Here is a 22,370-nt window from a genome sequence, read left to right as displayed (position 1 = left end):
ACCTCTTAGGACAGTGCTTGGAACACGGTTGTTATGCCACACACTTATGTCAAACAAATGAACTGCCAGTTTACTAGCAGTCCCTTGTCTTATTAGACTTAACAAGAGTCTAGGGCAGTGTCAGTGGAAATGGAGAGAAGAGGCTAGTTTCAAGAAGTCTTTATAAGTTGAAATCAAAATTGAGTAGCAAATTAGATGTGGGAAGAAAGATTCTGAGCTAGAGAAACTCTGTAACTGCTGGTCTGCCATTAACTGAGATTGGGATTCCAAGATGGGGGAGCAGGTGAGGAGCCATGATGAACTTAGTTTGGGGCGTGCTAGGTTTGAAAAGGATTTGGAGTCTATCCAGAAGTAAATAGATAATAGCCAGTTAAAAATATGGATACAGAGCTTGGGTTTGATTAGAGCAGGGAACCATAGGTTTGGAGTTAAAATAATCATGTTTGAAACTCTTAGGGTAGATTTTTACCCAAGAAGCATTTTGGAATGGTTTCGTCAAAGAGGTAGCATTTGAACTAATGTGTTTGAGAAAGCATGGAAGCACATAATCAGTAGGGGGCATTATTTTGTTTCCTTCAGTGACTGAAAATCTAATTTCCTTAATTAATATATTTTCCCCTCAATGATTTCATATGCAGTTTATGCATTCCTCATCATAAATGCAGTTGGCATATTAATTCCGAAGATTATAGGGGATGGAGACCTGTTTGATGTTATTTTTCTCTTCTGAGCAACATACCAGATAAAGAGTTTTCATCTCGCTGATTATTTTCTTCCTTATCATCATTTTTCTATTTATATGCCCTCATGTCATTGAAACAAGAACTACATAACTGTTGTGATTTGTTGATTTAGAAAGCTCAGCTCTAAAAATGTTTTGTCTGGCTTCAGTGATTCTTATGATCAGTTTGATCATTGTGTTCCTGTAACTGGGAACTCCTATCATGTTCCTCCTCAATTTACTATTTATGAGGCTCAGCAAGGCCCTCAACTAAATCCAGAATGCTGTTAATCTTTAATGGCTTTCTCAGGTTCATGTGGGAGGGGTGGGCAGGAGAGTATTTTAATGTCTCTGGCAACACTGTTTCATTTTGTTGTTTTCCATTACTTGAATGTCATCTAATTTTTATATTAAAATTAATCTTGATAATATAAAGTCTTAAATCTAGGTCCCAAATCAATATTCCTTTCCTCACTCTTCTCCCAATTAGGCCCAATATATGACAGAAAGTCAAGTATCTGAGGGGAAGACAAATCTTATCACTTACTTAAATGTGTCTTGGTTTGAACAGCTTTGCCTAGGCCTAGAGCCTTAGTACTTTAGAGTGAAACTATCAGGTAAGTCGTGTTATTGCTATCTACCTGACTGACTAGGCATATGTGACCATCACTTCAATTTCTGCAGAAGTCAGTATTTTTTCTGTAACAATAGTTCTTGACTTTTCTCCACCTAGCACAGTGGAAAGACACAACAGTAGCTGTGGCATGCTCCACGGTGATTCTTCCCTGGGATTTGGGAGCTTATCAGAATCTCCAGGGGTACTTATAATTTGAAAAAGTCCCCCAGGTGTGATTCTGATTTGCTTCCTCCTCCTCCTCCTCTGAGAATCACTGATCCATCTAGAAGCTTCAGCATAAATAGGCACATTTATTGGCATATTGTCTTTGCATAGTTAAGCTTGCTGATCTCCATGTACCCATTCTACCCTTTTGAATTGTCCACAGTAGTTCTAATATCATAACTTCTGAAACTAGTGTCGACCTGTCACCAAAGCTGTAGCAACCCCCAAAGCAGCCCGGTTAATGTTTGGAAACCTTCACGCAAGCAGGTCTCCCCAAGCTTTAGGGCTAGGTTTAATTGTGTGGTTTATTTAAATAGGAGCAGTTTGCAAAAGATTTAGGCTGGAGTCCAAGATTTGTACTAACATTGCTCCCTTTCCCAATTTGACTCTAACATTTTATGGTGAAAATTTTCAACTCTATACCAATATTAAAAGAATCTCAAGATGATCACCTATGTATCCACCACCTAGATTTTGCAGTTAACATTTTAATGTACTTGCTTGGTCATGTGTCTACCCAAATATTCATTCCTCTATTCATCTATTCACCATTTTTAAGCATTTCACAATAAATTCCAGATATCAGTACAATTCCCCCAAACACTTTAGTATGCATATCATTAACTAGAGTTTAATATTTGTTTTTGGTTTTTTTACTGATGTTAAATTTACATATGGTAAGGTGCCCAAATCTTAACTGCTCATTAGCTAAATGTTGACAAATGATAAATCTATATAACCCAAATCCCTGTCGAGATATAGAAGATCTTAACACCCTCTTTTTTTCTGCCCAGATTATTCCCTCTTGACTTTCTATAGTCTCTGAGTTAAACATAAGAAAAAGGCTTGTCAGTGTTTCCAGGACAAAATAGGGATCAGTGCTTAATGATGGATCAGCAGATTTCTCTTTTCCCTTGCCAAAGTGCCTTGTATTTTAAATTGCATATGAATGTTTTAAAACAGGGAGACAGAGTGAGTAACATGCCCTTCAGTTTTTAAATATTTATTTTGGAAAATACTATAGGTATAAATACCTTATATCTATTTAATTAAGTATTTTATGAAGCAAGAGCTCTAGTTTAATCAAATGTAAGGAGATATGCATAGAAACATAAATGGGGAAGAGAAAGGAAGAGGAGATGAGATGGGGGAAATCATATATATATTAATATAACATGAATTATTATGTGGTTAATGATTTAAAATATATTATGTATCTAATATCACAAGAAATCATAGTCTATCCTGACAACAGTGGCATACATTTATTCAGGAATATCAAGTATATTATAATCTGCCTTTAGGAAATATACATTAAATTCTTCTTGCTGTCGGTCTTAGATATTTGTCATTTTATTCTTAATGCCTTTATTCCTGGTAAATGACACTTATTTGGCTTATTTTTAGAGTGAGGTAACATATTTTCACTTAATGCCAGTATATTTAAAATATGGTATGTTTGAAATTATTTGCTTGTATTTTATGAGGAGCAACACATAAGTGTATTTCTAATAAAATAATTGTAGTCCCAAAAGAAAAGCTGTGACAAAAGTAAGTTGTGATGTTTCCATAATAAAAAGATATAGGAAACATGTATCCATTTGCATATGGTTTCTGAAATATTGCATACTGGCTTTGTCAGTGCTGGTAAGTCCATTTCAAGGATGTTGCCCTTAGTCCATTAGTTTGGATAATGAGCCCTATAAAGTACATTTATAACTTGTGGCACTGCAAGGAGATGGATTCTAATTTTCATCCTTTTATCTAGACACATTGAAAGAAGGTCAATGGAGGGTTCTATATGATTCATTGTTCCAACACATATCAGATGACAGAGACCTGATAGTGTCCATGCATAAGTGTTTTCCTTATTTGGAAATAGCACTTGAAAGAAATCTTTCTGTGATCCTCCTTTGAAGTAAAATGGAAACAGATAGTAAAAGAAGCTCTATCCCCTTTTTTTGTTCAAAACATTATCACGCTGTGACCAGATAGCTGTTCTTGAACAAAAGAGAAAGTGACACTTAACAGAAAAATAAAAAGTCTTTAGTGGCTTTAATAGGCTGTGAATGATATAACAAGATATTTAATCAATTTTTCTTAGATCTGTTAAGAAAAAAAAGAGCCTGTTTTCTAAACAAAGAAAAAGCTTCCATGTTCATAAATATTAGAAAAACTTATAGTGTAATTCTCGTCATAGCATTACTCTTATTATTAATGGCATTCAAGATAGATATTTAAGTTCTAGTCTACACTTATTTTATAGCTTAAAAGACTTCAAAATAGCAACAGGAATATATATTCTGTAGTTTAGTTTAAGTTTTGTGTCAAAAATGTGAAATTGTAAGCAGTTTTGAAATCTTATCTTTCAAGAAATTAGTTTTAGATTCAACCTTGGTAGCTGATTATGTTCATTTTCTTAATTATGCAATCATTAATGAGAACTTTTTGCTGTGCTTATCTTCTTCATAGATGTAAAGCAATCATAGATCATTTTGGTCAGAGAATAATTGCTAAGCATTTCATTGTAGAAGACAGTTACTTTTCTGAGAACACATGCTCACGTGTGCAATACAGGTAAGATACCCCTCCAGCCACTCTGCAAGGGAAGGTGAAGCAGGGAAATTTATCCGTGTGATTATATTGGCACTTCTGTATGACTGTTCTTCAAGTAAGATGCAAATGTATACCAAACCAAATACATATTCAGTGTGTTAATCATTCTTATAAGAACATGTCTGGGGGTAACCTCGCCTAATGTTGACTCCTTTGTATCAGCTGGGGTCTGTCTGAAGGTTATACCTCCTGCTTTCATGAGCCAAGAAAAGATTAAAGCAGAACTTGACTTGGTTTGGGGAGGTGACACTTTTATCATGACTTAAATCCTTGAAACATGCCTTCTGGTGGTTGCATAATGTAAATGAAACTTATCCATGGAATACGAATCACCAATTAACTGTTTTGTGCATTACAGGCAGATCTCCAGGGCAGTCTTGGTAACAGATAAATCTGTATTAAAAAGCAATTCAGATCAACAGGTAATTCTAGTTCTGTACTTTTTAGTAGCATGTTGCTAACTTAATCTACATGGTAATCTGTATAAATTAATATTACTGAAATAAAATATATTAAGCAATATATGCTAGTATATTTAATGTATTTAAAAATATGTAATGACAATTATATAATAATCTTGGTTTCTTAAAGATTTCCTTTCAGTGGGACAAATAATCGCATCTTATGTAACAGATTTGTTCTAGGAATATTGAACTCATTCTAGTTTTTTTTACAACTATTTCTCTGAAATTAAAAATACATGTTAAAAGAAGAAAAACATTTAAAAATCTTGGAAGAAGCACCTTTATTGTAACCAACCTTATAGCATTGGTGGTAACCTCACCATTAGAGACCCCATGTGAATGAGTGTCAACACACATTTTTATTTCTGACATTTCCTCATCACAGTTGTTCATTTCAGTACCCTTTTCCTTCTCATAACCCCTGATTCTATAGAAATGTCTTTGTGCCTGTGATTTTTCCTCAGTCTGAACACTTAAATTCAAGAAGTATGCTCCCTTTGCCTTCTGACCATAGTTTACAGGACTGATAAAATCAGCTTACTCAGTAAATGTGACTGTCAGACCTATCCTATATGCTACTGCTAAAAATAGGTTCCAAAATTTCCTTAAGTTGGAAAGGAAACATATAAAACAAATATGTTATAAAACAAATATGTTGGAATTCCTGTCATGGCTTCAGTGGAAATGAATCCTACTAGTGTTCATGAGGATGTGGGTTCAATCCCTGGCCTCACTCAGTGGGTTAAGGATCTAGCGTTGCCAAGAGCTGTGGTGTAGGTCGCAGACGTGGCTCAGATCTGACGTTGCTGTGGCTGGGGAATAGGCCAGCGGCTACAGCTGCAGTTCGACCCCTGGCCTGATAAGCTCCATATGCCAAGAGCATGGCCCTAAAAAGACAAAAAACAAAAATGTTAGTTAATATGTGTGAGCACAAATACTTTCATTTAATCATTCAGCAACCAATGAGTGCCTTTGCTGTGCTGGCCAGTGTGCTGGGTTCTGAATGCTGACCACAATAGTATCTGTGCCCTCATAACTTATAGTTGGGAGGATACGGATACAGACAGATAAATAGCAACAATAGTTCAGTGTGAAAGAAGTGATACAGTGATACAAAGCACTCATCACACTGTCCTGTAATTGCCAGTTTACTTGTCTGTATCTCCCAGTACACCAGAAGCTTTGTGAATGTGTCGATGAGTGACAGAGGCAGAAAAGTGAGGAAGCAAATCTGTGAAGACTAAGAGAGAGGAAGTGATTCCTGAAGAGGGATGTTGAAGTGAAGAGGGTATTTCTTTAAAATATTAGAGTATATTTCACCTGATGGGGATGGAGCCAGTAGAGGGGGAGAGGTTGAAGATACCCAGGAGAAAAGGAGAAATGTCCAGGTAAAGGCTGGGGAGGGTGGGATTCAGAGAACAAGTAAAAAGCATTGCCCTTAGATAGGTTGTAAGATACTTTGAAATAAGAGGGTGACTGCAGGAGCATTGGTAGGCTTGGGAGTTTTCATATGATGGATTCTATTTATGTTTTAAATTACAAGGTAAGATCATCTCCTGATAGTGTGGATATGAGCGTGGGGTGGGTCAAAGCTCAAAGAAAGGTGTAAAATTATTATTGTGGGGAGTTGGAGAGTTACCTGTCGCATGATCAGATGGCTGGGCAGTGTTGAGGGATCCAGTTGAGTGAGGTCATGGATTTACAGTGAGGTTAATCTGCTCCAGTCCTTACAGCTCTTTCATTCTTATCCCTACTCGGCCTGCTTATTGACCTGTTAAAGAGATCTGCAATCCCTTGTTCCCTCTGTTTCCTCCTGAATTACCAGTTCCCTTCTGCCCTCTTCCTTTTCTGTGTCCTAGATCACATGATGGCTCTTCTGAACTGCTCTTCCTCCAATACCTTCAATTCCTGTGTAGCCATGTTCTTCCACTTCACCCACAGAGGAAAGCGTCCTCCCTGGATCATTAAGGGCTGATTGAGAAAACTACACAACCAGACTGGCACCACCACAGTATTGGGGGCACCAACCTCATCCAGCTGGATCCTCAGTACCCACCACCAGTTAGCTCCTCACTGGTCAGAAACCCTACCACATTACTGAGAAAAGCGAAGCCATCCACTAAGCACAGTGGCCCTTGACCTCCTACCCCACCACCCACAACTTATGTCCACCTGCACAGAGACTAGTGAGGGGGTTCCCTCCTTGTCTGAGGTCAATCCCTTTCTCAAGCACCCTTCACACACACACACACCACCCTGTATCCCTGCTCTCTCTCTTAGATCTTCAGCTTCTCCCCACTATTTGCACCTTCCCCTCAACCCATATACATGTATTAGAATTTTCTGTTCCAAAAAAATAAAATAAAAACAGAAAGGGAGTTCCCACCGTGGCCCAAAGGGTTAAGGATGCAGCATTGTCTTTGTGGCTGGAGCAGTGGTTTAAGAATTGGACAGAAGTCACAGCTGTAGCTCAGATTCAGTCCTTGACCCAGGAGCTTCCATATGCCCTGGGTGCAGCCCCCCAAAAAGCACACACATACACAAACAGAAAAATGCTCACTTGAGTCTGCCCCCATCTATAGCTAATATCCAGTCTCTCCTCTACTCTTATCAACATTTTTGAGATGGTATCTATACTTGCTGCCTCCTGCTTCTTACCTCTCATTCATTTCTAGACTAACCTGGCTTCTACCCTCACATTCCTACCACACTTTCATTTAGTATATTTATTAATAACTTTTTAATGATTTTTATTTTTTTCCATTATAGCTATTTACTGTGTTCTGTCAATTTTCTACTTACAGCAAGGTGACCCAGTCACATATACATGTATACATTCTTTTTTCTCACATTATCATGCTCCATCATAAGTGACTAAATATAGTTCCCTGTGCTATACAGCAGGATCTCATTGCTTATATATTCCAAAGGCAATAGTTTGTATCTATTAACCCCAAATTCCCAGTCCATCCCACTTCCTCCCCCATTGCTTATTAACAACTTCATAATAGTCAGGGCCACAGGACATTATTTGGGTTTTGTCTGTTAGATTTTTTCTGATATATTTGACAGTGTTGATGATTCCTTTTCTCTTGGAATTCTCTACTCCTTTGCTTTTCTATGCTCTCTGCTTCCTTTGTGGGCTCTATCCTCCTTTAAATATTGGGCTTCCTCAGGATTCTTACTTCAGCCTACCATACGTCTTACTCTGTGCACACTTGCTGCTTCACTCCATATACTCACATGGTTCCAACTCCACATAAAAATTGGTGACAGCGGAGTTCCCATCTTGGTCAGTGGTTAACGAACCCAACTAAGATCCATGAGGATGTGGGTTCAATCCCTGGCCTCGTTCAGTGGGTTAAGGATCCAGCGTTGCCGTGGGCTGTGGTATAGGTAGCAGATGTGGCTCAGATCTGGCATTGCTGTGGTTGTGGTGTAGGCTGGCAGCTACAGCTCTGATTCGACCCCTAGCCTGGGAACCCCCATATGCTGTGTGTGCAGCCCTAAAAAAACCAAAAGACAAAAAAAAAATTAGTGACAGCCTTCCACTTCTGTATCTCCCAAAACTGTTGACCCATAGGCCAAATTTCCTACTGGACATCTATCCCAAGGTCCCCTGAAACAGAACGTACTCAAAACTCAACTCATCATATTCCCTCTCAAAACTACTCATCCAATGCTTCCCACTTCCATGAATAACACTAACATCCAACAACAACCTCTTCCTCCTATCTCTGACATCTCATGAGCCTCCAGGTCCTTGTCACTGTACTTTCTAGAAGTTTCTCCAATCTGCTTTTTCTCTCTGATCCTTATTCTCACTGGTCTGGTTTTAGAACTCATCACCTCTTCCTTCTAACTGATCATTCTGACTCTGATCTCTTTTAAATCATTCTCCACACAACCATCAGAGTGATCAGTCTAAAATGTAAACCTTGTCTGCTTTTCCTTGTTTTATATATGTTTGTTCCCTCTGCAAATTTTTGAAGAATAAATAAAATGAGACTTAGAGGAAACAATAGGTGTAGATCTAGGCAAATTTTATGTTAAGCGATATTAAAGGGTTGAAGGAATTATCTTTGATGGCTTTTATAATCTCTATGAGATTTAAGACAGTTACCTGTGGTAGGAGTTCACTGACTGTACCTCAGTTTTTGAAAAATTATAAATGATAGTTATAGGAAATAAAAGAATTACTTGCATGTTGGCACATTCTTTAAGCTACCTTGACATGTTTATAGTCATAATCATTTGATAATTTTTACACATTAGATACATGTTTTAGTGGCTCCTCTCTCTTTAATGCTAAAGTACATTTTTAAAAATCATGGACAGCAGCAAAAGGAGTTAAGAGGTTATGGCGAACAAAGTTATAAGCCCCAAAATGTACTTACAAGTAATGATAGTAAGGTAATCATAGTTATCAAAATAATTCTACTTTTAGAACTTGTAGGCATTTTCCTGTGTGGGTTATCAATGTGACATTACCAGTCAAAATCTAATCTCACAGGTAAAAGTAAAAATGAGGCTTTACCTTTTGGCAGTATTTCCTGTATGAAAATGATAGTTTACTCAGATTGAAGATTAAATTGAGAATTAATATTGAGGCTTTTCGTTCTATAGGGGAACACTGACCTGGTGGTCATTTAAAATCTTATAAATGTAAAGCCATATAGCGTTTCACTGGTGGCTAGGACAACATACTGCATATTAATGGAGTCCTCAAATTAATTTGAAAGCCATCATTTTGAAACATTTTGATACATGTTTAGCTGTACTTTGGTATATATTGACATATACTTTGCTTATTTCAATATCTTTGTGATTTATAACATTTACAATTTTTAGTACTCTATAACTGCTACGTTTAGCCATTATGAATAATCAAAATTGATTTAATATGCTCCAAACAATGACGTTCATGTAACTCAGAAGTAATTAATTACATCAAGTGAAGGATTTACCAAATATTAAAGATATTTAAAATATTTATTGCTCATGAATTATATGATGGCAATATATATCATATATAAATATGTAAATAATGTGGAAACTGCATATTAAGACACGTGCATGCTTTGTTTCAAATTCTGTTCTAAAATAAATCCTACCAGCTAAATTTTTTCAGACATCAATGAAAAAAGACACTCAGTGGAGTTCCCTAGTGGTGCAGTGGGTTAAGGATCTAGCATTGTCACTGCAGCAGCTTGGGTTGCTGCTATGGTGTGGGTTCAGTTCCTGACCTGGGAACTTCCACATGCAGCAGACATGGCTAAAAAAAAAAAAGACACTCAGTTTGGACGTTAACTACACTCTAATGATAGAAAAATGAAAATGAGCTCTAAAAGCTTTGTCTGATATTTTGTTTCTGCTTTTTAGATTTCCATTTTGACAGTGCCAGCAGACGAACCAGGAGCTTTTGCTGTTCGAGTCATTGAGTTATGTTCCTCAACAATGACATGCATGAAAGGCACATGTAAGCACAATAGAGTCTGGTTGTTTGTCTTTTGTGTTTGTTTAGGAAATAAAGGGGGACAGCTATTGTTGCAGTTGTCAGGGTTGTGTTAATAGAGTTTTGCCATATACATTATTATTCACATTATTCATTCACAAAGTGTACGTTCATACAGTCTTTTTATGAGACTAAAGATAGGGAATAATCTATCTATTCTTGTACCTATATGTATCAAAATTTCTGTCTCAACACTGTCAATTATCATGCCTTCTACAACTTATTTCTTAAAGATGTTTCAGTCAAAGTAGAAATCAATAAGTATATGGTAGACATCACTATGCCTAGATCTGGACTGTGTACTCTAGGGATTATAAAGGAACAGAGGCTGACATACCTGATTTGAAGTATTCATAATCTTACTGCACAACTAATGGAAGAAGACAATATTAACTAAGTACAGCCTACTCTGGTAGGTGTTTCAGAATAGGTAAAGATGAATATACCATATGCCCTGAATTTGAGAGAGATTTCAGAATCTAGTAGGACAGATGAGAAACACACAAGCAGCTGTAAGAAGCAAACTATTAAAATAGCACAAGAGAGCTACCAACAAACCAGAATCTAGAGGTTCATAGGAGGGAAACATAACAATATCATTAACAAGGATTTTTAAAAATTCTTTAAACTTATTTTTAAGTTTTACTGAAACTGTTAAATGAGTTATGAGAAGTGGAAGACTAATCTGGTTTGGCCTGGCCAAGGAACACTTGACTGTTTTCAAGTGTAGAGCTACTACTTATTAAAAGATGGCAAAATCATGGTCAGACAAAGCAAAGTGGGAGCTTGATGCCAACAGGGAGAGGGAAGAAAACTTGTACAATATTGCTGTAATCCTAAATTTCCATTTGAAAATGTTGCTCAGAAAAGGTTTTTCTTTTCTTATAGTGATTTATGATATGGATAAAATTTTACCATCACAGTTAACCATATTATTTCCCCCTATTACTTCAGCCAGCTTTTTGTGTTTGTGTTAGCATCTTTAATATAAACTAAAATTGCACTCGTTTTGGTTTTCTAAATTGCATTTATTTTATGTTGGTGAATAGTTTTATAAATTTATTTTTAGAAATTATTTTTCTATGTGAAATAATTTATTCCCAATGCAATTTTATATACTGCTTTTTAAAAAGACAATACAACAGAAATCTTTTTGCATATCTGTGATAACATTTTCAATGATTGTGGGTATACCGTTTTGGGGGGTTTTTTTGTTGTTTTTTGTTTTTACCTTTTTGCCATTTCTTGGGCTGCTCCTGCGGCATATAGAGGTTCCCAGGCTAGGGGTTGAATCAGAGCTGTAGCTGCCAGCCTACACCAGAGCCACAGCAACGCGGGATCCGAGCAATGTCTGACCTACACCACAGCTCACGGCAACGCCAGATCCTCAACCCACTGAGCAAGGCCAGGGATCAAACCTACAACCTCATGATTCCTAGTCGGATTCGTTAACCACTGAGCCATGACGGGAACTCTGGGTATACCATTTTTATTTAATCCCATGATGTTGAGATTGTTTTGAAAAATTTTACTTAATAGTCCCAGTAAAAAAAAAAAAAAAAAAAAACTATAAAGTAAATATTTGTGAACACCTATTTTTTTTTTTTTACCGTTTTTATGAATGGAATTATTGGGTCAGAGTGCATAGATTTTTTTTTTTAAATTTTGAAATAATTATAGATTCATAGGAATTTGCAAGGTTAGTACAGAGAGGTCCCATGTACCCTTCATCCAGTTCCTTCCAGTAGTTTTATTTTACCAAATTATAGTAAAACATCAAAACCAGGAATTTGACATTGGTTGTATACATTTTTATCACACATGTAGATTCTTGTGACCATCACACAAGGATCCATAGTGTTGCCCTTTTATAGCCACAGCCAAATCTCTCACACCTCACACCTGTTACCTAATCCCTGGCAAACACTAATCTATTTTCCATCTCAATAACTTTGTCATTTTGAGAATGTCATATAAAAGAAATCATATCGGATATAACCTTCTGAGATTGACTTTTTTCACTCAGTGTCATTTCATTAAGGTTTCACTCAGTGTCATTTCATTAAGGTTCACTCAAGTTGTTGCATGTATCAGTTTATTGTTTGTTCCTGTTTATTGCAGAATAGTGTTCCATGGTTAAGCTATACTTTCTTCCAACTTCCATGATTTCTCATGAGAAATCTGCTGTTACTTGAATTGTTTTTCCCCTATAGGTAATGTTTATTTTTTTCTCAGGTTACTCTCAAGATTTTTTTCTTAGTCTTTAATTTTTATAAGTTTGATTATGATGTATCTTGGCATGGATTTCTTTTTGGATTTATTCTATTTGGAATTTTTGCGTTTTCTTGAATCCTCAGGTCAAATTTGGGAAATTTTCATCTTTTTTTTTCTTTGAATATTTTTCAGTGAATCCTCTTTCTCATTCTTCTGGGACTCCTCTGACATGTCTATTAGATCTTTCACTATAGTTCCACAGATCTCTGAATCTGTTCATTTTTTTAACTCAAAAATATTTATTATACTATTGAGAGCAATGTATCCTGAAAGACACAATGGATTATATGAAGGAATATAGCCAAAGTGATAACAATACTAAGACAGTACAAAGAGCAAGAAGAGCCCAGACTACATATATTTCTGTTCATGTTCATGTAGTCTGTTTTTGCTCTCTTGTTCATATTGTGTCATTTCAATGGTTCTACTTTTAAGTTCACTGATTCTTTCCTCTATGCATTCCATTCTGCTGTTGGACTCATCTGTTATGTTTTTAAATTTTAATTATTGTATTTTTTAGTTTAAAACTTTCTGTCTGGTTCTTCTTTAAATCGTCTACTTGTTTGCTAAGGCTTTCTCTTTCTTTGCTGAGATTGTCTGTTGTTTCATTTGTTTCCAGTATGTTTGTAATTGGTAATTGCATTTTTATGATGACTTCATTAAATCTTCAGACAACTATAGTAGCTATGTCATGTGGGCATCTGCTGATTGTCTTGTTTCATTCAAGTTGAAGTTTTTCTGGTTCTTAGTATAATGAGTAATTTTGGATTGATACCCAGGTGTTTCTGTTATTATATAGTGGGATGTAGATCTTATTTTTAGGCTTCCTCTAACACTGTTGTGGCAGTAACTTGTTACTGCCAGGTTGTAGTAGAAATCCTATTTCCCCACTTGGCCTCTGCTGGCACCCAAAGGTTGGAGAACTTCCTTATTACTGCTTAGTCATCCTAGTGCTGGCTCTCCACTAAGCTTCCATGGATTCTACCCTGGCTAGGAGGAGCAAGAGTGCCTGGATACTCCTCCCCACATGGACTTCACTGACACCATGGGGAGAGGGTGTGGCCTCATTACTCAAACAGCAGTGAAAGACTTCATTCTCTGTTGGGCCTTCTCTGACACTACCCCAGTGGAGCTGGGGAGCAGTGCCTCGTTACTCTTGGGTAGGAGTGGAAATTCAGAATCCCACCACAATCTCTACTGATACCGTAGAGGATGGGAACTGTTTCTCCTGGTGGGGATGAAAGTCCTGGCTCTCTACTTGGCTTTCTTTGACACCAGCCCACCTGGAAGGTTGGAATACATCGTTATAGCCTGGTGAAGAATGGAAGTCTCCATTCCCCATTCAGCTTTTAATGGTGAGTGTAGAGGCAGGGCCTCAGTGTTTTTTTGTTATGTTTTTATGATGTTTTGACTGGAGCAGAACAATCATTAGTCTAAAAGTTTCTATCTTGCTAGGTTACCCCTTTCCTGGTATTTTGTAGAGAGAATAAGCTTTTGTTGAGGCTTTTTTTTTTTTTTTGTCTGAGACTATTGTTGTTTCTGGGTTGCCAGATTGTTTGGTAACCAGTCTGGGATATATGAGGCAAAAAGAAAACCTAGGAAACTCTGCCATTTTGTTCCTTTGGTCCCAAGGCTCCTAGCTGGTCTGCTTTCTTCTGTCCACTTCAGGGTTTTCTTATGTTGGCTTTATATATTATATCCAAGATTTTTAGCTGTACTTAGCAAGAGGAATAGGGAAATGTACCTGTACTCCATGTTTCTGGAATGGAAGTCCCAAAGATTCTGGAGTTTTTAGGACTTTTGATATATAATGTCAAATTGCCTCTCTCCCAAAGTTATATCAACGTATATATCCAGTGGTGGTTTATAAATGAACATGTCTGTTTCCAAACACACAAGAGCACTGGGAATTATCAAATCCCCATTGCCAATTAGAAACCAGAAAATGATATTTATTTTAAATTTGTATTTAATAATTTGTGAAGTTGAACATCCTTACATAGAGTTTATTAGGTATTTACACTGTTTTGTGAATCACTTATTTCATTTTCTGTTGTATTACTTATCCTTTTCTTACCAACTTATAAAAGCAATATAAACATCAAGAGTATCACTTTGTCTTATGTGTTGCAAGTATGTTTCTTGGTTCTGTAAGCATTTTTTAAAGCATAGTGTAAGTAGAGGGCATTACCCTAGGTCTTGAGAGTAAGACAGAAAGTGATAAATAATTCATAATCTCAGGAAGCTTCAAATTTACTGGAGAAGAGAAAAGCAACAACAAATAAACTAAAAACAAAACCACACTAAGCAAAGCAAGGTAGCATAAACTAAGGATACAAGCAATTAGTGTTAAAGGGAAGAGAGATCATTGTGGTCTAAAATGATCTAGGAATGCTTTAAGAAACATAGGGGACATGATGCTGGCCTTAAAAATAGTATATAAGAAACTTTATGATTTCATATTAACTATAATGATAATATAAAGTTTGCTTGTATAAGTTTTCTGTTATCAGTATAATTTTTGTACTAATTTTACATTGTGAGGGATGAATATATTTGTGTGTGTTTATATTTATTTTTTTATTGAAATGTAGTTAATTTACACTGCTGTGTTAGGTTTCTGCTGTACAGCAAAGTGATTCAGGTATACATATATATATATATATATATTCTTTTTCATATTCTTTTCTATTATGGTTTATTATAAGACACTGAGTGTAGTTCCCTGTGCTATACTACAATAGGACCTTGCTTTTTATCCATTCTATATGTAATAGTTTACATCTGCTAGTCCCAAACTCCCAATCCAATCCTCCCTTACCCCTCTTTCCCCTTGGCAACCCCAAGTCTGTTTTCTATGTCTCTAAGTCTATTTCTGTTTCATAGATAAGTTCATTTCTGTCATATTGTAGATTCTACATGTAAGTGATATCATATGGTATTTGTCTTTCTCTTTCTGATTTAGTTAGCTTAGTATGATAATCTCTGGGTCCATCCATATAGCTGCTAATGGCATTATTTCATTCTTTTTTATGGCTGAGTAGTATTCCAGTGTGGAGGGTGTGTGTGTGTGTGTGTGTGTGTGTGTGTGTACACATCTTTATCCATTTATCTGTTGATGGACATTTAGGTTGTTTCCATGTCTTGGCTATTGTAAATAGTGCTACTGTGAACAGAGGGATGCATTTATCTTTTCAAATTAGAATTTTCTCCAGATTTATGCCCAGGAGTGGGATTTCTAGATCATATGGCAACTGTTTTTAGTTTTTTGAGGAACCTCCATACTGTTCTCCATAATGGCTGCACCAATTTATATTCCCTTTGTGTGTTTATATACATATGCTCATACATACGTGTGTATATATTTATAGGAAACAAATTCCAAAGAATATATGCCAGAATAGTCACAACAGTAGTTATCCCCCAAATGATGGAAATACAGGTAACTAATCCTTAGGTTTTTTTTAATCTTAATTTTCTGATTGCTCTACAATATGAATTAAGAACAGATTTAACTGGTTATACCATAAAGAACCTGTATAATAGTGTGACCAAAATTTGACATATTATACCAGATATTTGTTATAATTTTGGTTATGTACAATTGAATCCAGTTTGGATTATTTCCAGGCTGCTACAATATGAAAATGTTTCAAGGAATCATTTAATTTGGTCATTTTTCTTTGGTCTTCATTACTATCAAATTTTCCTCCTTTGATAAATATTTCCTGAAATTTTAAATCACCTTTCCAAACTGTCCCACAACATACTAATCAGTGACCTGTCTTAAGTTAGCTTTTTCCCACATGGCTCCTTCCTTCTTTTGTCATTTGGATTCTGTTCCTGCTTAATTCATTTATTTATGTGTGATCTCTCTCATCCTCAAACCTCTTCTTCAGATCAGCTCATTCAGAAAAGTCTTCTAATGATTGAGGAGGACAGACAAAGCATATGTCTTGTGTTCTGAAGTCATATGTAGCATGAAGTGGTACTGTGACCTTCACATTTTTTTAAATAAGCAATATTAGTTATTTTAAACACCCCCTGGACATTTCCCTAGAATTTTGACATTGTTTAATTTTCAACATACTCTTTGAGGGAAACACTAAAACACATTTCACATGTATGTATTTGTCTTAGGTTTCTCATATAATAGAACTTCCCTCATGATATTAAATTCTTCAGTTAAGTGTTATATGGTAAGAAATAGTGGTAAGACATACCTGTTCCAAATACAGGAAATCACTGCCTTTGAAGATGTGTATTCCTTGACAGTACCTATTAATTTGTGGAGAAGCAAACTTTTGTCTACGCAACCCTGCATTTCACATAAGATCTGTCAGTAAGGTTTGTAATGATAGGCCTTGCCAGCCAGTTTTAACTTTATCCTTCAAATCCTAGTTCAAACATTATCACCTTTCCCTATCTCATGCATGTACTAAGGCTTTTGCTCCTCTATTTAGGTAGAAGCTTGAACTTCCCCCTAGGTTAACATTTATTACAATTTAATAATAATGGTATGCACTTAATATATGCAGGTACTGTTCTAAGTACTTTACATAAATCGACTTAATTTATTCCTCACAATGATTCTATGAGATGTGTACTATTGTCATCTCTATTATTCAGATGAAGAAACTGAGGCACAGAAAAGGTAAATGATTCACCCAAAGTCACAGATCTAGTAAGAGGGATAAGCAGAATTTGAACCCAGACAGTCTAGCTCTAGAGCCTACACTTTTAACCACCATGCTATACTGCTTCTCAGAGCAATTGTACCATATTAGTTTTACATTTCTTATCCAATATGAAGAACAGAACCATGACTTTCCATTTCTATTCCTAGAACTTAAATGCGTACATTATACTTGGCACTGTTGAGTAATTAAAGAAAAACCTACATTCAAAATCTTGTTTCTAAAGTGACATTTTTTTAACTTTAAAGTTAAAAAATTAAAATTTCTTAGAAACTTTTTACCCACTAACCAATGGAAAACAAAGAATTTTAAAACTCTCTCTTCATATGTCATAAAATTGAAGTGAAAAGTTATTTTAACAATTTATTTGTTTTTCAGTTCATGTACCTAATGTTGTGCGACTCAATTTTCAGGTTAACTTTACAGGAAATTTAAGTTATAGTGGAAAGAATATTGGCCCAGGAGTCTAGAGAATTATTTCCAGTTATTTGACCTTGAACAGATTTCTTAATTTCTTGTGCTTTGATTTCTTCATTAGAAATGGGGGGAGGGGTTAATCTAAAGAATTTAGCAAGATCCCCTACAAATCAAATACCCTTAATGGGTCCAGATTTTGCATGTGTGTGCAAAAAGCCACTTGCCATGTATACATGTTTGATAATGTATGTGACAGTATTTTAAACAAAATGGCTAAAACTCTTTTTCTTTTAAAGCCCTCTTGAAATTTCTCACTTCTGTTGTCTGATTAAGTTATCTCACTGATCTTTTCTATGGCTTAATCAATTTATAAATATAAAACCAGCAGTATAGACAAATGGACTAGCTTTGGTTTTTCACTCTCAATATTAAGCATTACACCAGGAAGGTTGACTGAAAGAGGTAAGTTTGAATTAAATTTTGTATACTTTCTTCCTATTATACATGGCACTGTTTAAAAAGTCCCAGTTAGGAGTTCCTGCTGTAGTGCAGCAGGTTAAGGATCTGGCATTGTCTCTGTGGCAGTGTGGGTTTGATTCCTGGTCCTGTGTAGTGGGTTAAGGATCTGGCAATGCTGCAGCGGTGGCATAGGTCACCGCTGCAGCTCAGATTTGATCCCTGGCCTGGGAACTTCCATATGCCACAGGTACAGACATAAAAAAAAAAGTCCTGGTTAATCGTTACAGCTGAGTTAATGCCTGATACGGTGTATAACAAGATTTAAGAAATTCACTGTGTTAGGAGTTCCCGTCATGGCGCAGTGGTTAACGAATCCGACTAGGAACCATGAGGTTGCGGGTTCGGTCCCTGCCCTTGCTCAGTGGGTTAACGATCGGCGTTGCCGTGAGCTGTGGTGTAGGTTGCAGACGCGGCTCAGATCCTGCGTTGCTGTGGCTCTGGCGTAGGCCGGTGGCTACAGCTCCGATTCGACCCCTAGCCTGGGAACCTCCATATGCTGCGGGAGCAGCCCAAGAAATAGCAACAACAACAACAACAACAAAAAGACAAAAGACAAAAAAAAAAAAGAAAAAGAAAGAAATTCACTGTGTTAGAAACTGACATCTCCATCTTTTGTTTGATTTTATGACTTGAAGTTTAGCTTCTTTGTTTCCTTTTTTTCTTATGTTTTGGACCTATTCACAAATTTTTCAGGAGTAATTTGTAACTTGGACATCAAAGTCTTTAGTAGTGTTGGAGTTCCCTCTGTGGTGTAGTGGGTTAAGGACCTGACTGCAGCAGCTTGGGTCACTGCAGAGGCATGGCTTGAATCCCCAGCCTGGCTCAGTGGGTTAAAGGATCCAATGTTGCTGCAGCTGTGGTATAGGTCACAGGTATAGCTCAGATTCAGTCCCTGACCTGGGAACTTTCATATACCATGGGTATGACCATTAAAAAGGTCGTTAGTAATATATTTTCTTTTCTTTCTCTCTCTTTTTTTACAGCCTCACCTACAGCATATGGAAGTTCCCATACAGGTTGAATCAGAGCTGCAGCTTTGGCCTACACCACAGCTATGGTAACACCAGAGCTGAGCCACACCTGCAAACTATGCTGGAGCTTGTGGCAACACTGGATCCTTAATCCACTGAGTTAGGCCAGGTATCAAACCCACATTCTCACAGAAACAACTTCAGGTCCTTAACCTGCTGAGTTCCTATTGTGATAGGAACTCCAGTAGTGTTTTTTTTCTTGATATTTTCCTAATTGAGAGTCATTCATGTCACAACTAGTCACAGGTTGTTCTGCTCTTGGTAATTGCTTTGTTTTCTGAAACAGAACTGGTCTTACAATATAACAGAAGACTTTATTCTTTCCTTTTCTCTTGTTTTTTTTCATGTCAGGAAAAAGAAAAAAAGACTATTATGCCCTGTGTTTATTTCATGTATTCAAACCCATTCCCAGGTCATTTTATTTTCCTCTTTTTTTTTTTTTTTTTGTCTTTTTAGGGCTGCACCCATGGCATATGGAGCTGTAGCTACTGGCCTATACCACAGCCACAGCAACACCAGGTCCAAGCCACGTCTGCGACCTACACCATAGCTCACCGCATTGCTGGACCCTTAACCCACTGAGTGAGGCCAGGAATTGAACCTTCCTCCTCATGGATGCTAGTCAGATTCGTTTCCGTTGAGCCACGATGGGAACTCCTATTTTCCTCTTTTTTTTTTTTTTGTCTTTTTGCTATTTCTTGGGCCGCTCCCACGGCATATGGAGGTTCCCAGGCTAGGGGTCCAATCGGAGCTATAGCCACTGGCCTACGCCAGAGCCACAGCAACGCAGGATCCGAGCCGAGTCTGCAACCTACACCACAGCTCACGGCAATGCCGATCGTTAACCCACTGAGCAAGGGCAGGGACCGAACCACAACCTCACAGTTCCTAGTCGGATTCGTTAACCACTGTGCCATGACGGGAACTCCTATTTTCCTCTTTTGAAGCTCCCTGGTTATAGATAAATTTCTTAGCTTGCATTGTTGCAATTACTCTCTTCTCTGCTTGTACTTCTAAATCTCTTTTAAAACTTTTGTCTTTTTGCCTGAAAGCCCATCCTGAACACAGTAGAGCAGGATCTTAAAATTTACGTAATTATTTCTTCACAGAAAATTTTAATTATTTCCCATGTCAAGCACCAAAAAGCAAAGGTGCTGAATATTTATTGTGTAAGAACCCACCTTTTGAGGGAGGAGTATTATGGAATTTGACATTACTCATATGTGAAAAAAAAGTATCTTCAGAAAAATTTGTCAGATTTCCCGCTGTGGCCCAGTAGGTTAATGATCCAGCTTGTCTCTCTGTAGGCATTTGTTCTATCCCCGCCCTGTACAGTGGGTTAAGGATTCTGCTGTTGCTGTATCTGTGGTGTAAGTTGTAGCTCTGGCTCAGATTCAAACCCTGGCCTGAGAACTTCCATATGCTGCAGGAGTGGCCAATAATGAAAATTGATAAAAAGAAGAATTTGTCACAATTAGGGTTCTATTATTATTATCATTATTATTATTAAAGTATAGTTGATTTACAGTATTGTGTCAGTTTCTGCTGTATAGCATAGGGACCCATTTGTATATATATATATACATTCCTTTTCTTATATTACCTTCCACAATTAGGGTTCTTGAGAGATTTTTTTTACTCTTCTATCTGAATGTTCTTTTTATATATCTGGGTTAGCTATATGGATTTCTCATATTTATACAAATTACGATATTGAACTGTAGATGATCATCCATCAAAAAATAAAATAGTATTAGGCAGAATAAGTTCTAAATGTGAAAATTTGATAGTTTTTAGTCATTAAGTGGGTTTGATTGTGGCTTCTTTTCCCTTAAAATGTCTTAGACAAATAAATCTAGACTTTGGTACCAGTGTATAAATGATTGGCATATAATCAGTATTGCCAGCTGAGGAGAACCAAAAGCCTTCACTTCCCCTAAAAATTGAGGCTGTAATGATTAAATCTTTAACTCATCGTTCTTCCTGTTGGCAGCCACTGTAACTAATGCAGTTATACCTGAGTAAATCAAACATAATCAAAATATATACCAATGAGCCTTTGTGACTTGCACTCATTTCTCAAAGTTAATAAAATGAAATTTACAGAAAGTAAGTGACGTGAACTTTGCATATATATAGTTCAGTTGTTTTAACAATGAAATGTATTTTAAAGATTATTATTCATGAGCAAATTAGCTTGTTTGTAAGATGTACTTATGACAAAATTATGGCTTCTGGAGAAAAAAAATAGGAATTGTTTAGTGAAAACTTAAGTCTTTTTCTTAAAATTGAAGTATAGTTGATTTACAGTGTTTCAAGTGTATATAGCAAAGTGATTCATTTATACATATGTATATATTTTTTTCTTTTTTGGTCCTTTTCCATTATAGGCTCTTACAAGATACTGAATATAGTTCTTTGTGCTATATAGTAGGCCCTTGTTAAGTCTTTACTTTAATTATTGAGTTTTATTGAAGTCTAAATCTAGTATAGTCCATTCTTCATTAGCCATAGCAATCTATATGTAGATTTATTTTCCTTTAATGATGTTATTGATTTCAAAGGTGTTTTTCCCCACTTTAAATAAATATGAGATGAAGGAATTTAAATTTGTCACAGGTATTCTGCTCTTAGTTAATGAAGGTTTTATGTTGTTCTTTCTGAGCACATACTAAATACTCATTGACTAATTCAAATACTCAGTTTATCTTTACCACTGTTCAGTGTCTACTGCTGAAACTCGCCCATTCTTGAATGAGCACCAGCTTTCACTTTATTCTCATTGAGAACAGGATAGAAATTTGTGACGTTTCACAGTATAATTGTGACCAGTACTGTGGTACTCAAAATTAAATATTCAGTTGTTGTGTTGCGTTCAGTGAAGTATACAAAAAATTCATTTTGTGGTCTTTGTTAAAGAAAATTCTGCCTTAATATTTTAGTCATCATGTAATAAGCAAGAATATATAATTGTCTCAATATTTTCAATTTTTAAACAATTTAAATTTTCTTTTTACAAATCACATGTTTTAGACTTTTTAATTCTTTCATCTAATTCTGTGCAAATACTGCACTACACAGTAGTCTTAAGTATGTGCCCAAGAATGTGCTTAAAACATTAAAATACCTTAAATTCACTTGTACTTTTTTGTCTCCTTAATTAAGGACTTTTCATGGCTTATGTTTGGCTTGATTTAGAATTTGTAAAGCCCTAAGTGTGCAATTGAAGTATATCTTCATATGGTATGGAGATGGTATATATGAAAAGTACTTAC

The 22,370-nt window shown here is 36.3% G+C and overlaps 1 protein-coding gene and 1 non-coding gene across 4 annotated transcripts in view; both read left to right on the top strand.

Moving 5' to 3' along the window:
• CHM (CHM Rab escort protein) overlaps positions 1–22,370 on the top strand; it is a 192,069-nt gene that overhangs the window by 139,847 nt on the left and 29,852 nt on the right. For all 3 annotated transcript variants that reach the window (XM_021080640.2, XM_003135219.7, XM_085008875.1), the window contains exons 10-12: positions 4,035–4,139; positions 4,537–4,600; positions 10,025–10,121. In XM_021080640.2, coding sequence (XP_020936299.1) covers positions 4,035–4,139; positions 4,537–4,600; positions 10,025–10,121 — 266 coding nt within the window. The remainder of the gene's footprint in view (positions 1–4,034; positions 4,140–4,536; positions 4,601–10,024; positions 10,122–22,370) is intronic.
• Positions 1,517–1,596, top strand: MIR361 (microRNA mir-361). Its single transcript, NR_038563.1, has one exon. It is a non-coding gene; the product is annotated as a microRNA mir-361 (primary transcript).

This window comes from Sus scrofa, chromosome X (assembly GCF_054392235.1).
Source record: "Sus scrofa isolate SSC_HxYL_T2T_F1_AM1 chromosome X, Sscrofa_HxYL_maternal_Yorkshire_Landrace_v2.0, whole genome shotgun sequence".
Taxonomy (NCBI): Eukaryota; Metazoa; Chordata; class Mammalia; order Artiodactyla; family Suidae; genus Sus; species Sus scrofa.
The sequence above is the reverse complement of the archived record's forward strand: the minus strand, read 5'-3'. Positions and strand labels throughout refer to the sequence as shown.